The sequence below is a fragment of the Gavialis gangeticus genome, unplaced genomic scaffold, assembly GCF_001723915.1.
Source record: "Gavialis gangeticus isolate Ggan-Ray unplaced genomic scaffold, GavGan_comp1, whole genome shotgun sequence".
Classification (NCBI taxonomy): Eukaryota; Metazoa; Chordata; order Crocodylia; family Gavialidae; genus Gavialis; species Gavialis gangeticus.
Genome location: NW_017728998.1, coordinates 297,449 through 309,669, shown reverse-complemented (window position 1 = coordinate 309,669; position 12,221 = coordinate 297,449). Strand labels below are relative to the sequence as shown.

At 57.6% G+C, this 12,221-nt stretch overlaps 2 protein-coding genes across 2 annotated transcripts in view; one reads left to right on the top strand and one right to left on the bottom strand.

Moving 5' to 3' along the window:
- Positions 1–528, top strand: part of PKD1L3 (polycystin 1 like 3, transient receptor potential channel interacting) — a 2,108-nt gene extending 1,580 nt beyond the window's left edge. The window contains exon 7 of the mRNA XM_019505237.1: positions 443–528. Within this exon, the coding sequence (XP_019360782.1) occupies positions 443–528 (86 nt within the window). The remainder of the gene's footprint in view (positions 1–442) is intronic.
- A 184-nt stretch (positions 529–712) lies between these two features.
- IST1 (IST1, ESCRT-III associated factor) lies at positions 713–10,065 on the bottom strand. The gene is made up of 10 exons (XM_019505337.1): positions 9,466–10,065; positions 6,347–6,444; positions 5,427–5,607; positions 5,161–5,248; positions 4,850–4,933; positions 4,292–4,402; positions 3,669–3,860; positions 3,170–3,262; positions 1,892–1,940; positions 713–1,552 (listed from the first exon to the last, which is right to left on the bottom strand). Exons 2-10 carry the CDS (start codon positions 6,432–6,434, stop codon positions 1,353–1,355), a joined length of 1,086 nt encoding a protein of 361 aa, XP_019360882.1. The 5' UTR covers positions 6,435–6,444; positions 9,466–10,065; the 3' UTR covers positions 713–1,352.
- Between the last annotated feature and the right edge of the window lie 2,156 nt (positions 10,066–12,221).

Here is a 12,221-nt window from a genome sequence, read left to right as displayed (position 1 = left end):
TCGCCTGGCCTGGCCCGGCCCGCGCGGCGTCCCAATAAACGCAGCTCGGCGACGGCGGTGCGGTGTTGCGATGCGGGGCGGTAGCGGGGCCCTGCGAGTCCCAGGGAGCCGCGTGGGCCCGAGCCGGCAGCACGGGGCTCGCACAGCCCGGGGTACCTGCCCCAGCGCTCCAGGGAGGCTCGGCCTGCTGGGGGGAGCCGGGACCTCCCGGGGCTGCAGCCTCCGTTGAACAGCACAGGCAGCCAGCAGCCCCCGGGCACTGATGTGCTGACCCCTCCCTCCACACACGCGGCAGCTGAGCTACAGCTCATGGCAGCCTGGCCCATCCCCACCTCCCTCCAGGTGCTGCACCAGCCACGAAAGGGAGGGCGGAGAGGCGGTCAAGGACTCCCAGCCTGCTGCCTCCCCCCACAGGGCTGAGCTCTTACTGCCCTCGGCACAGGCCCCCTTGCCCAAGGGAGCCCAGGAGCCCTGCGGGACACCAGGAAGCAGCTCCTGGCAGGACATCCACTCCCGGGGGCCATATGAATACACCCCTGCCCTGCCTGTTAAATCTGTGCCCAGGCCTGGCCCAGCGCTGGGGGTCAGGCCCCACCCGAGGGCCCAGGCAGTGTGGAGGCTCCTACAGAGAGGGCGAGGGCTACACAGAAGCAGCCCCGTAATTCTCCCCCAGGCAAGGCTGGCCCCAAGAAACACACCTGTCCCGCTCACACTGCTCTGGCCTGAGCCTTTATTAGGAAGGAACCTACCCCATACAAACCCCATTGAAACCCATTACAGAAAAGCAGAGTGAAAATATTATGTACAAGTACATTACACCATGGGCACCGCAGGGCTGAGAGGGTGTGGGGGGCACAGGGCACAGCCAGCCCTGTACCCTGCTCAGCACAGGGCTGGAGTGCAACGCCCAGCACACGCCTGCTGGTGCCCTGCCAGTGCAGGCCCAAGGGCCGGCCAGTGCTGCCTCCTGGGAGCAGAACAGACCTCCCCCTGTGGAGCAGCCAAAGCCACAGAGAGCTCCCTGAGAGGCCGGGAACAGGGAAGCCCAGTCGCCTTGCCCTGGGGGAAGGCTGCAGAGCCCATGGGGAAAGAACAGGGAACATCACCTCAGCCCCTGCAGGCAGCAGCGGAGCCACTCCTTGCTCCCCCTCCCAGGGGCTCCGGCCCACGCCTGCTGGAGCAAGGGCCTGGGAAGCAGCAGCATTTGGTACAAGCACAGCAGAAGAGCTGAGAGGACAGAGCATTTGTTTTCAGTTAATACAGGACCCGGGTGCTAGGGGAGACCATTTGGAGTGAAGCAGCCCACTCTGAGCTCCTGCCCTGGACTGGAGCCCAGCCCAGTCCCCTTGGCCTCATGTCTTCTTCTTCAGCTCCTCAAACCTCCGAGAGAGGTCGTCAAAGTCAATGTCTTCAGAGGCAGCGCTGCTGGTGCCTGCAGATGCTGCAGGCAGTGTGTCTGGCACGGACGGTAGTTCGGGCAGCACAAAGTTGTCATACGGGTCTGGTGCTCTAGCCACAGGTTTCACAGAGGTCTCTGGCTTCGGCCCGGGACCTGGTGAGGGCGATGGGGCAGCGTCACAAGCCGGGATCAGTCCCACCTCCCACTCGCCCCGTGCTCACCGCTCCCACAGGTGCAGAGCCAGCCCCCACTCCCCACAAGGGCTCCTGCCCACCGCTGCCAAGGAAGCACAGGGATGGGCTGGCTACCTCAGCCCACAGGGCCTGCTCAGAGCAAGCCACACTGGGGCAGACCCGCTGCAAGACAGGCCTGCTCCTCCAGTGCACCCTGCTCTGCTGCCCCTGAGCCTCTGCTGCAAGTTTCCAAACCTCATCACCCATCACCAGCGCCTGCTTTGGGCCCCCTCCCCACCCCATGCCCCGCCACACTCACCAGCCACCTGAGCAGAAGGCACGTCCTTGTCAGGGCCAATGTTGTCAATCTGGAACAGACAAGCTGTCACTGTGGGGCCAGGCCTCCCCACCTAGGCTGCCCATGCGCCTGGGCCACCCAGGCAGATGTGCCAGATGGATGCTGCCCTGGTTAATCAGGACTTGGCACCTGTGCAACTGGTCCTCAGCACCAAGGAAGGAGGCCGCTCCAAGGGAGGGATGAATCGCAGAAGCCCCTGGCATATGCGCTGGGAGGACTCATTCCAGGTCAGAAGGGGGAAGGCACTGAGCTGTAACTGGTCCCGGGGCAAAAAGCCAACAGCTGCTGTTGCAGCTCTTACAGACACTCAGGGCAGGCTGCCCCCGGCCTTACAAGGGCCAGGCCCAGACTGGGAACATGGAGCCTTAGATGGGGCTGAAGGTGACATGACAACAGGCAGCTTCCAAGAGAACAGTGACTGGCGAGGAGCGCGCGTGCAGACAGGCCATGCAGAGCACTGCCTGCCCCTCTGGGGCTGGGTGCAAAGTCAGCAGCAAGGGGGAGTTTGTTGGGTGCAGACTGCACCATTTCCAGCAGTCCCCAAGCTATGTGTTTGGTGCCCAGGGAAAGCTGCAGGTGGCAAACCTGCGACATGAGCTGCAGGGCTCCAGTCTGCCCGTGTGACACGCAGCCTGTGGAGGACAGCTTGCTGCAGCCTCCTGATCTTCACGGCCAGACACTACTCTGTGTTCTGGACACTCGGGTGCCTGGCTCAGCCCTCTGGCAAGCTCCCCACCCCATGCAGAGGCTCCAAGCAGCACACAGCCACCCCAGGTTAGGGATGCAAATACCATTTAAAAAATGATTCTTTTAACCTCTTCTAATTAAATTGGTCGAACCTTTGCCCTGTAACACAGAAGCTCCCACAGCTGCTGCTAGGAGGTGGGGAAGCCCAGCCAGACAACACAGGCCAGGTGAGACCCCACCCTGAACTAGCAACTAATTGCTGAATTGATGAGTCATTAGACCACCTCCCTACTGTTCTCCTTTTAGACTATGGGTATTAGTCCCCCTCCCCTCCTGCTGCCTTCTGGTTCCTGCTGGAGCACCCCACAGCTCCCTGGCTTTCCCCTCTTCCCTGATGAATGGCACCCACCCCGAACTAAACTGGGCTTATCAGTTAAACAATTAATCCTTTAACATCCCTAGGGGAAAGGGTTGGGAGGAGTACATCCAAGAAGCTGTCCGTCTTCCCAGTGGCCCTCAGTGCCCTCCTCAGGGACTGGCACAGGTACTTACAGACTCGTAGGTCGGGGGCACAGGTGGTATTGGAGGTGGGTGAATGTTGGTGAAAGGCTGGTAGGTCCCCACAGGCAGGTGGTTGAAGTTCTCCTGCACAGAGAAGCAGATCAGGTGTTGCCAGAGGGGGCTGCGCTTGCTCCCACACCAGGCCACCCCTGGTGCCCACAGCAGTGACCCGGGGGCCCAACATCACAGCATCACCAAGCACACTGGTCTCAGAAACACTGATCGGAGTCACGGACAGGAACTCGCCCTAAGAGATGACCCACACTAGGGAACGAGACGCCCGTCAAGGAAATCAGAACTCCGTGTTCAAAGCATCTGGGTGCAAGGGAAACAACTGCCCGGGAGCTTTGGGACAGGCACTCTCCCCAAAGCCTGAGCTGCCAGGCGGGCAGTTCCCTGGGCTCCAAAGATCTGAACCACAGGTGCACCGGGGCCCTCCCCTCAGAGCACACGTGCCCCATGCAGCAGCAGCCAGCCGAGCAGCACTTACCGGTCCCTTGGGCACGGGGTAGGAGAAGGGGGGGGGTGGTGATGGCATGGGCATGGGCATAGGCATGGGCACCACTCCATCGGCACCCATCATCGGGGCAGTGAACCCACCGCCCCCTCCTCCACGGCCGCCTTTCTTCACGTCGTCCGAAAACCCAATCAGGTCCGCCTCAATGCCGGCAGGGGCCTCGGCCTGACAGGGAGGAAGAGGCTCATGTTGGTGGCCACAGCAACCCCTGCCAGCCCTGCAGCAGGAACCCGGGCCTGCGCGGGCAGGCCACGGAAATGGAGCACAAGGAGTCAGGACTGACTGGTACCACAGTTCCCAGAAGGCCCGTGTGAGGTTGGGGCCCTGGATATTGCACTGCAGACCCAGCTCATGGGGTTGGGGTGGGGCACGGCCCCGGACAGGGCAGCACAGGCTGGAAGGGCCTGGGTGGAGAGGGGGTGCAGGGTAGGGGATGGGAGCCCACAAGAGAAGACATGTTTCAGGGATGCTGCAGCTCATGGCCATGTCTGCTCCTCTTTTCTCAGAGATGCCCCAGCACCAGGGCAATGCCTCCGGCGTGGGGAAGGGCATCTGGGGAAGGGCAGCCGGGGAAGGGCAGCCTGGGCTTCGCTCACCATTACCACGGAGTCGGGCTCATAGGGCACGTTGTAATTCTTGGCAATCTCGATCAGGTACCGTTCCACCAGGATCTTGGGGGGAGACTCCACACTCAACTTGTGCATCAGCTGCAAGGCAGAGACACGGCGCTCAGGCACTGTACCAGCACTGGGGTGTGGCTGGCACCTGCAGAGACCAGGCCTGGCCAGGACCCCTGTTGGGTGCTGGCACCAAGGCTTCTGGAGCCATCCTTGCCTGGGAGCAGCTGCCAGGGGATGGTGCCTGGGGTGCAGAGAGCAAGGGCTCTGGCTGCCTTGCTCCTCTCTGGCCACAACAGTTTAAGGGGAGGCCTTGCCCCTGGCCCCGAACAGTTCTGCAGTGGTGGCTGCAACTGCAGCAGGGACACCCCAGCTCTGAGCACTGCCCTCCCCAGGGCTCTCCCAGGAACGATGCAGGCACCACATCCCAGGAAGCGGCATGCAGGTCCATGCTAGATGCATGCCACAGCTGCCCCGGAGAAGAAGGGTCTGCCTCCCGCCCGCCCTGTGCTCGGCTGTTGCTGCTCCACCGCTTACCCTGTCATTGACGGTCCCGATCTGGTTGGTGCGGCACAACTTGCCGTACTCCTTGCTGTACTTTGCGCACAGCTGGTCCGCAACCTGCAGCAGGGAACAAGCCTAGAGTCAGAGCACAGTGACATCCTGGGCTCCCCAGCCCCATGCAGACCAACCCTAGCAGCAGCGCTTTGCCTTCCCTGCCTGGGGCCCCCGGTCAGGAGCCCTGCAGCACCAATGCAAATAGGGGGTACCAAGACCTCCATGGGAGTCACTCCAGACAGCCCTGACCAGACACACCCCCCTGCCCACCCGGGCACTGCCCTACTCACGATTTTCAGCTCAGTTACTTCAGACTGCAGCCGTGGGGCAGCCCAGATCAGTGTAGAGACAGCTTCTGCCAGGCCAGAGTCCAGCTCCCTAGGGGAAGGCCGGACAATGCGTTAGCCATGTCTGCAGCCCACGAGCTGCCCAGACCAAAGGATCCCATCGCATAGCCAGGCCATTCAAGAGGCCTCATGAACTAAGACCCAAACCCGGCCACCCCTGTGCAAAGGGAAGCCCCTGCCCCATGGATGCCTGATGCCCAGGGCCTTACTTCATGGACTGGATCAGACCAAAGCGAGCCAGAAGCAGGTCGCAGTACAGCTCCAGGATTTCCATGGCTTCCACCAGGTAGTCCTCCCGGATGATGTGCTCCACCCGGATCCGCGCACGCTCATCCTTACCAGCAGCCAAATAATCTGCAATCTCCTTCCGTGCCTTCTGGGCCAGCTCCGCTGCAGGGCAGGCCGCAGAGTCATGCCAGGGGCAAGGGCAACCTGCCACCCCTGTACGCCAGGCCCGCAGAGAAGGGACCCCTCCCAGTCCTCTTCTCCTCCACCCCACCCAGGCTGGGGGCACCCTTCCCAGGCCTGCCCTGCCGGGGGGTCATGCCCTCACAATGCAGGCTCCTCCGAGCAGGACCTGGGTTCCACACCTTCCACAAGGCCCCTCCTGCACTGCGGCAGGTACGGAAAAGGACTGGACTGGGTCTCTCCCCAGTGCCTGGTTTGTCCAAGTCCAACCCTGACCCAGAAGGGGCAGCACAAGCTCTGCAGATCCCACCTTGGTGCACACAATCTGCCGCCTGGGCTAGATGAGATGAACACTCTTGTTCCCAGGGCCCCTGCCCAAGGGCCCAGCTAGAAATGGCTACGGCCAGAGGCTGGTCACAGATTGGGAATACCCTAAACAGTCACAGCCCTTACAGGGCAACTGGGGCCTTCAAGCCGCAATCCAAACCCACTTTCAGAGTGTGTAGAGGGCACAAGATGCTGGCCATGATAGAGTGATGTAACCTCCCCTGCCCCGAGCCCCCTCCTAGTCTGTCAAGCATGGGAGGCTGTGCCCAGAGAAGCCAACACCCCTTGGGCAAGCAGAGGGAAACAGGATGGGACTTGCACAACCTGCTCACAGCCTGCCTTAGCAGCACTGAACTGCGCGCTTGGGCTCCCCCCCACTCCCCCTTTTACTCACTTTTCTTCTTCTCCAGCAACTTGAGGCGATTGATGACGAGGCGCAGGTTGACCCGCAGGCGCTCAGCCTTGAACCCAGAGCCCAGCATGGTGCACGTCCTATGGGGAGGAGAGAGGACGGTCACTGGGTCTCCTGCGGCTGCCAGGAGATGCTGGGAGAATCCACCCCTGTACTGGGCAGAGGTGCCCACCACTCCCCAGACACACCAGTGCCAGCCCCTGCTGCTCCATGGAGGCACAGCCTGGCATTGCACCGACAGAGCCCGTATGGATCCAAACTGCCCATGAACAGAATTCATCAGGTGCACAGCACGGCAGCCCTCAGCTGTCCAGCTCCGCTCACGTCCAGCATAGACAGCAGGGCTGTAAGGTACCGCACACTTCTGTGGCTTGTGCATACAACATGCATGAAGACAGCTGCTTGCATCAAGGCACACTACAGGCAGCTCAGCGGCACTGGCAGAGGTACAACACATGCTGAGGTATGTGCACGTGTGAATCAACATTATTTTAATTGAATCTAACAGTACCAATGCATGTGGAGTTTTATTTCAAATTCACCACAGACTCTGTGCCCACAAAAGAAATGCAGCAGTGCTGCAAGTAGGGGAGGCAAGGCAACAAAATCACCTGCAGCAACAAAACACAGCCCTGGAAAGGCTGTTTTAGATGAATCCTTGAGAGTATGGGACCAATTAGCCATGTTAATGTAGCTCAGTCCTCCCAGGCAGAGCTCCTGCAGAGACCAGCTCCTCCTCATCCCCAGCTGAGGATGAGTACATGGAAAACAGCCAGAATGAGACGAGGTCCATAGGGTGGCACAGCTGCAAGGGGAGAGGAAGAGTCTGGAGCCATCCACAGGGCAGATGCTCATGCCAGGAGGGCAGAAGGCATAGGGTTGAGGGGGACAGGCAGCTCAGCAGTGTGTGCAAGGAGGTCTTCCTACAGGGAAGGGCCAAGGGAAGCAGGGGCAGGGAACAGACTGCAAAAAGGGGAGAACAGCACACATGGGGAGTGAAGAGGAAGATGCAGGAGCTGGGGCTGGAACAAGGAGCAGGCTGCAGCAGGAAGTCATGTCTGATATTTATTTTTCCTCTGCGAGAAGCTATTCCTGCCAGCGGCAAGATCAAGAGACTACAAGACACGGGCACCTTCAGCACAACCACTGGATCAAGCGTGGCCTATGCACAGATGCTGGAGAATCCCGGGGTCAGTGTAAGCCAACATCAGCAGAGCTAGAAGGGTCCAGGAATGGTGCGACAAGTCACAGCAAACCCTTGAGTCATCTCTGCTGCCCCTTTGAGTGACCCAGCTCAGCATAAGGATGTTTCAGCATATGTGACCTGGAGGCTCGTGTGTGGCAGAACGAGAACCAGGACAGAGGCTGTTCTTGACCAGTACCTGTAGCCAGGCAGGAGAGGCCGGGAAGTGAAACCCCACTGGCCTCAGAAGCGTACGCTGGTGCAGCAGTGTTGTTCAGCAGCATGTTATGCATGTGGCAGCGCAGGGGCTCTACTCCTGCCTGGCGCACAGCTGGCTGCTTTCCTGCTCGGCCTCCCTCCTTTGGCCGGCACAGAGCTGCAGGGTGACATGGAAAGGGCAAGCTTGTGAGAAGGAACTTCTCACCACCAGAGCTTCTCTTGTCCAGAGAGACAGGCACCCTTACACGGCCAGCTCGGAGCTCCTGCAGAACCTGCCGCTGCAGGAAGTCCCAAGGTCAGCAGCCAGGCAGGGAAGGGCAGGGAGTCATGGGGAACTTGGAAGCAGGGAGGATGGGGTAAATGGTGGGTTCAGGCATAAAGCCTGGCTACAGGATTAAGGAGAACCTTGTGGGCTCTTTACAGCTGGATGCAATTAGCATCATCTCCCAGTCTGAAGCCAGGCATCCTGGGGCCGTGGTCCAGAGGGGATGGGAGCTGCTCAGCAGCAAAATGCCTCCTAGAAATATGAAGCTCTCTTACGCAAGGAGTCTCCCACTTAATCTCCCCCCAACCCAATTTCACATTACTCGCATCCAGACTCTCCAGCTAAGCCTCTTGAACATGCCCCACAACGACAGAAGGTGTCTAGAAACTTTGGCATCACTCGTTTCAGCCTATGCACGGTCATGAACCTGCCTTAAAAATACTGGTGATCCCCCTCAAATGATCTGTGGCTAAGTAGCGGTAACATAAAAGGAAATGCACAGAAACAGAGAGGCCTGGTGGAAAGATGTGGAGTAGCATACCATTAAATAAAGTGCTCAGATGAACTGGAGAGCAAAGATGGCCAAAAGAAACGAGACCTGTGAGAAAGGCTGAAGGAACAGGGTATGCTTACTTAGCCATTCTGAAGAGCGTTTTGGATCAGCCTACCGAGCTGGATGCTCCTGAAGGATCAACACTGAATTCATTCATTTTCAGGTTTGTGCAATAAAGTATGGAAGTAATGGAGAGCGTCTCCTTCCAGTGAGAAGAGAGCTTTCACATGGGAAGGTGCCGACTCACCCCAGTTCCATTCCAAAGCGCAGACATTATGCAGTTGGTTTAATTTTGAACGTGCCAATTACTGCGTGAATGAGTTATGTGGATGTCAAGACTGACCTACAATGATCTGGATGCCAGTAGGATGACTAAAAACTAGGATTTTAACACACGAGGGCAGTGTTAAAGAAAGTGCAATTTGCAGCATAAGACAGGGAAACAGCCGATCACCCCCCAGGCTGGAAAATGTCCCCACTGAGAAGATTCAGAAATGTATCCTGACCCTGTTGTTCATATCAAAGAGCAGAGTCTGAATCGGGTTACCCCAGGGGAGGTTGGCTATTCTGCCCTGACTGCCACGAAACAAGTGCAGAGCAAACCTCCATGCAGAACTAGGCCCTTGGCTGGAGCTCACTGATCTCTCACGTGACAAAGGAGCAGTGTTCTGAGAAGCAAGTACCCCCCGCTTCTCATCCACAGTCCTTCACCTTCTCCAGGAGCTCCTCAGATTGTTTCCGGCTTTTCTCGATGTAACTTTTTACAGAGGTAAGCAGAATGACTTTAATCAAACAATACATCCAGACGAGAATTACCAGGCTCTTTAAGGTTAGCCGAGTTAAAAGGCTAGGATGCTGACAGAGCACAGCAGCATACTAACCCCTACTGAAATGTGGCTCATGTCATGTGTCTCTTGTAATCTTAGTGACAGGACAGATGTCAGCAACAGCCGCTACTTCACCACGGTTCCTCCACCTTTTACTGTGCAAAGCCCTGCCATATTCGAAGAAGTATTATTTGCTTTTGCCATAGAGTCTGGAAATAATTAAGCCTAGCACACCTAATATAAATGTCTACAAGGGAAATTTTGCACGCAATCCTTCATTTTTTTTTTTTTAAATGATGGTATGTGAACCAATTGCTAGGGAGTCCTGAATACTCTAACCCCTCCTTGCTGGCTCCGTCACTACCTTCCTCCAAACAGCGAAACCAAATCGCAGAAGCCGTTCAGTCCGAACCGCAGTGATTGACTAGCATGTAAGAAAAGGGGGGGACAGTTCGGTGAACTGGGGAGCTGAGGCCTGTGATAAGCAGTGCTAAGATGACCCCAGGTGAGAAGAGACACAGCTGCCCTGCTCCCTACTGCAGACAGCCAAGAGACCATTATCTGAAGAGAAATGGGTGGGAATACAGAAATTTGAATCTGAACTGTAGAAGCTCCTCTACACACAGGCACAGGTGCAGGAGTCTGAACTTGCCCCAACTACAAAGACAGACTTGGAGACCTATGGCCCCACAGACCCCACATATAGTATATAGTCTGGAGAAGCTTGTTTTGGCTTTTGTGCTTCTCCTGAAAAAATGAAAAGCCTCCGGAGTCACCCTGGATGCAACACAAAGTCTGGAAACTACTGATATAGAAACATATTTGTGTGCGGCAAGTCAGGGCTGCCCCAACAAGGCCCACATGCCCCTAGGCCATACGCTGCACCCTTGGCTGCCCCCCCCACCCAACTGTGCCACACACATGAACACTCCCTCTTCCTCCCCCTCCCACCCTGTACCATATCCCACCACACACAGAGGCATTGCTCCATGCCATGTGTTTGTGACCCCCCCTGCACAGTGCGTTGTGCTGTACTGCTCCACACCACCCCATCCCACCCCGAGGCAGAGCACAAAAGGTGGAGAAGGGAAGGGGAGCCTGGAGACTGACTGCCACAGGAGGGAGGGAGCGAGCCTGGGGGCCCCAAATGAACCCTTGCAGGCTGAGCATGGCCCATGGCTGCCACCTGGGCAGCACTGCTGTGAAGTAATGCAGCAGTAGATGCAGTTACACAGCCTTCTGTAATTCGATTATGCTGCTGCAAAACAAATGCATTCACGGAGCTTGAAATAAGTTACATGAGATACAAGCAATGTATATGCTGTGTAGCATATGCTGTGCACAAGTGCATACCCAGTGGGTAGCCACTTCCATTAACAGCCCACTCCATCCTGTCCAGTCAGTACAAGGAGAGCCCTGCGGCCCCTTCCGTGCCAGACAACTTGTACCAAGTCACACGCCTTTTACTGCTGGAGGAAATGGTTCAGGTTATCTTTCTGTACTGACCTTCTGACAGGTGAGTCACACACCAGGAAGGTATGCAACTGGAAAACTTAGGGGCCTTGGCTTGCTCACTACCAGCTCAGAGTTCAGGTCGTTAGGGGACTGTCTGATGCGACTTCTCTTGTGAGTCTACGTAAAAGCCCAGAACTGGAACTTAAGCGGCAGGTCGGCAGGCAAATGAGAGACTGACAACTGCGCAGCCCAGACTCCCGTATCCCTGCTTTTACTGTTTACCTGTTTAATGGTGGTCATGCTCAAACAGGCAGTTTCCATATCTTCTGTTATACAATGATCACAGGTTTCAGTGAACAGCATGTTTTGTTCAAGAGCAGTTTTGAGAACACAGTGAGCAGGTTAGAGATATGGAGAAACTTAAGCACATGCCCTTGTTTTCAGACAAATGCGATTTGTCAGACAAGCCATCCTCAGGCCGAGATTTCTCCCACTTTGCCTGGGTAGGCAAGGGACCCCGTTCAGGAAGGCTAGTAAAACTGCCTTTCGTCAGGTTAGAAAGCTGCTTTCGCATAAGAAGTTTCAGGTTTCTGTACAACCGGAGGAGGAGCGGTTACCGTGAGGAGTTCAGAGCTATTGTGTCTGCCCCACCCTGAGGAATGCGACTCAGCCACATATGGAAGAGCTGGCTGCAAAACAAGGTCGATAACCAGCTGCGTCGGGCAGATGCTCCACACAGTGACCCTTCCTCAGGCAGGTGTGCACTGGGTGGCATTGTCCAGGTGCATCTAAATGCTTTGAGAGACACGGGGGTGGGGAGGGCCCAGGGCTTGATCACTTATTCTGCTGCTTACCAGTCCAGGAGTCCAAGCAACACCAAGACCTCCTGGGCGAGCCCTTAGAAGGCACAGAAGACAAGAACTGCCCCCAAACAGCCACGACTCAGGCAGCTCAGGGCTTGCAGGTCAGGCATGGTTTTGCACAGGAGCTGCCACGCCAGGGGCCGAGGTGGCAGGAGCCGGGACGGGGGGCGGCTGCGGCCCTTCTCGCTGGAGGCAGCACGGGGCAGACAAGAGACCACGGGTTGCTCACGCAGCGCGTGCTGCGCAACCAGAGAGAGGAGATCGTGGGCACCAGTGCCCGGGGGGTGGGGCCTTCCCCTCCTGCTACAATGGCACCTCTGTACCCCGCCGGCCAGCTGAGGAGGAAGGAGAGGCAAGAGAGCAGCCAGCACTCGAGTCTTGTGATCCCGGCCTGGTGATGCAATTCCCTGAAGGCCGCAGGGACGCATCCTTGCCCCGCACTAACGCCGGCGAGGCCCCCAAGCCCAGGCAGCGCCGCGCTCCCTCCCCGCC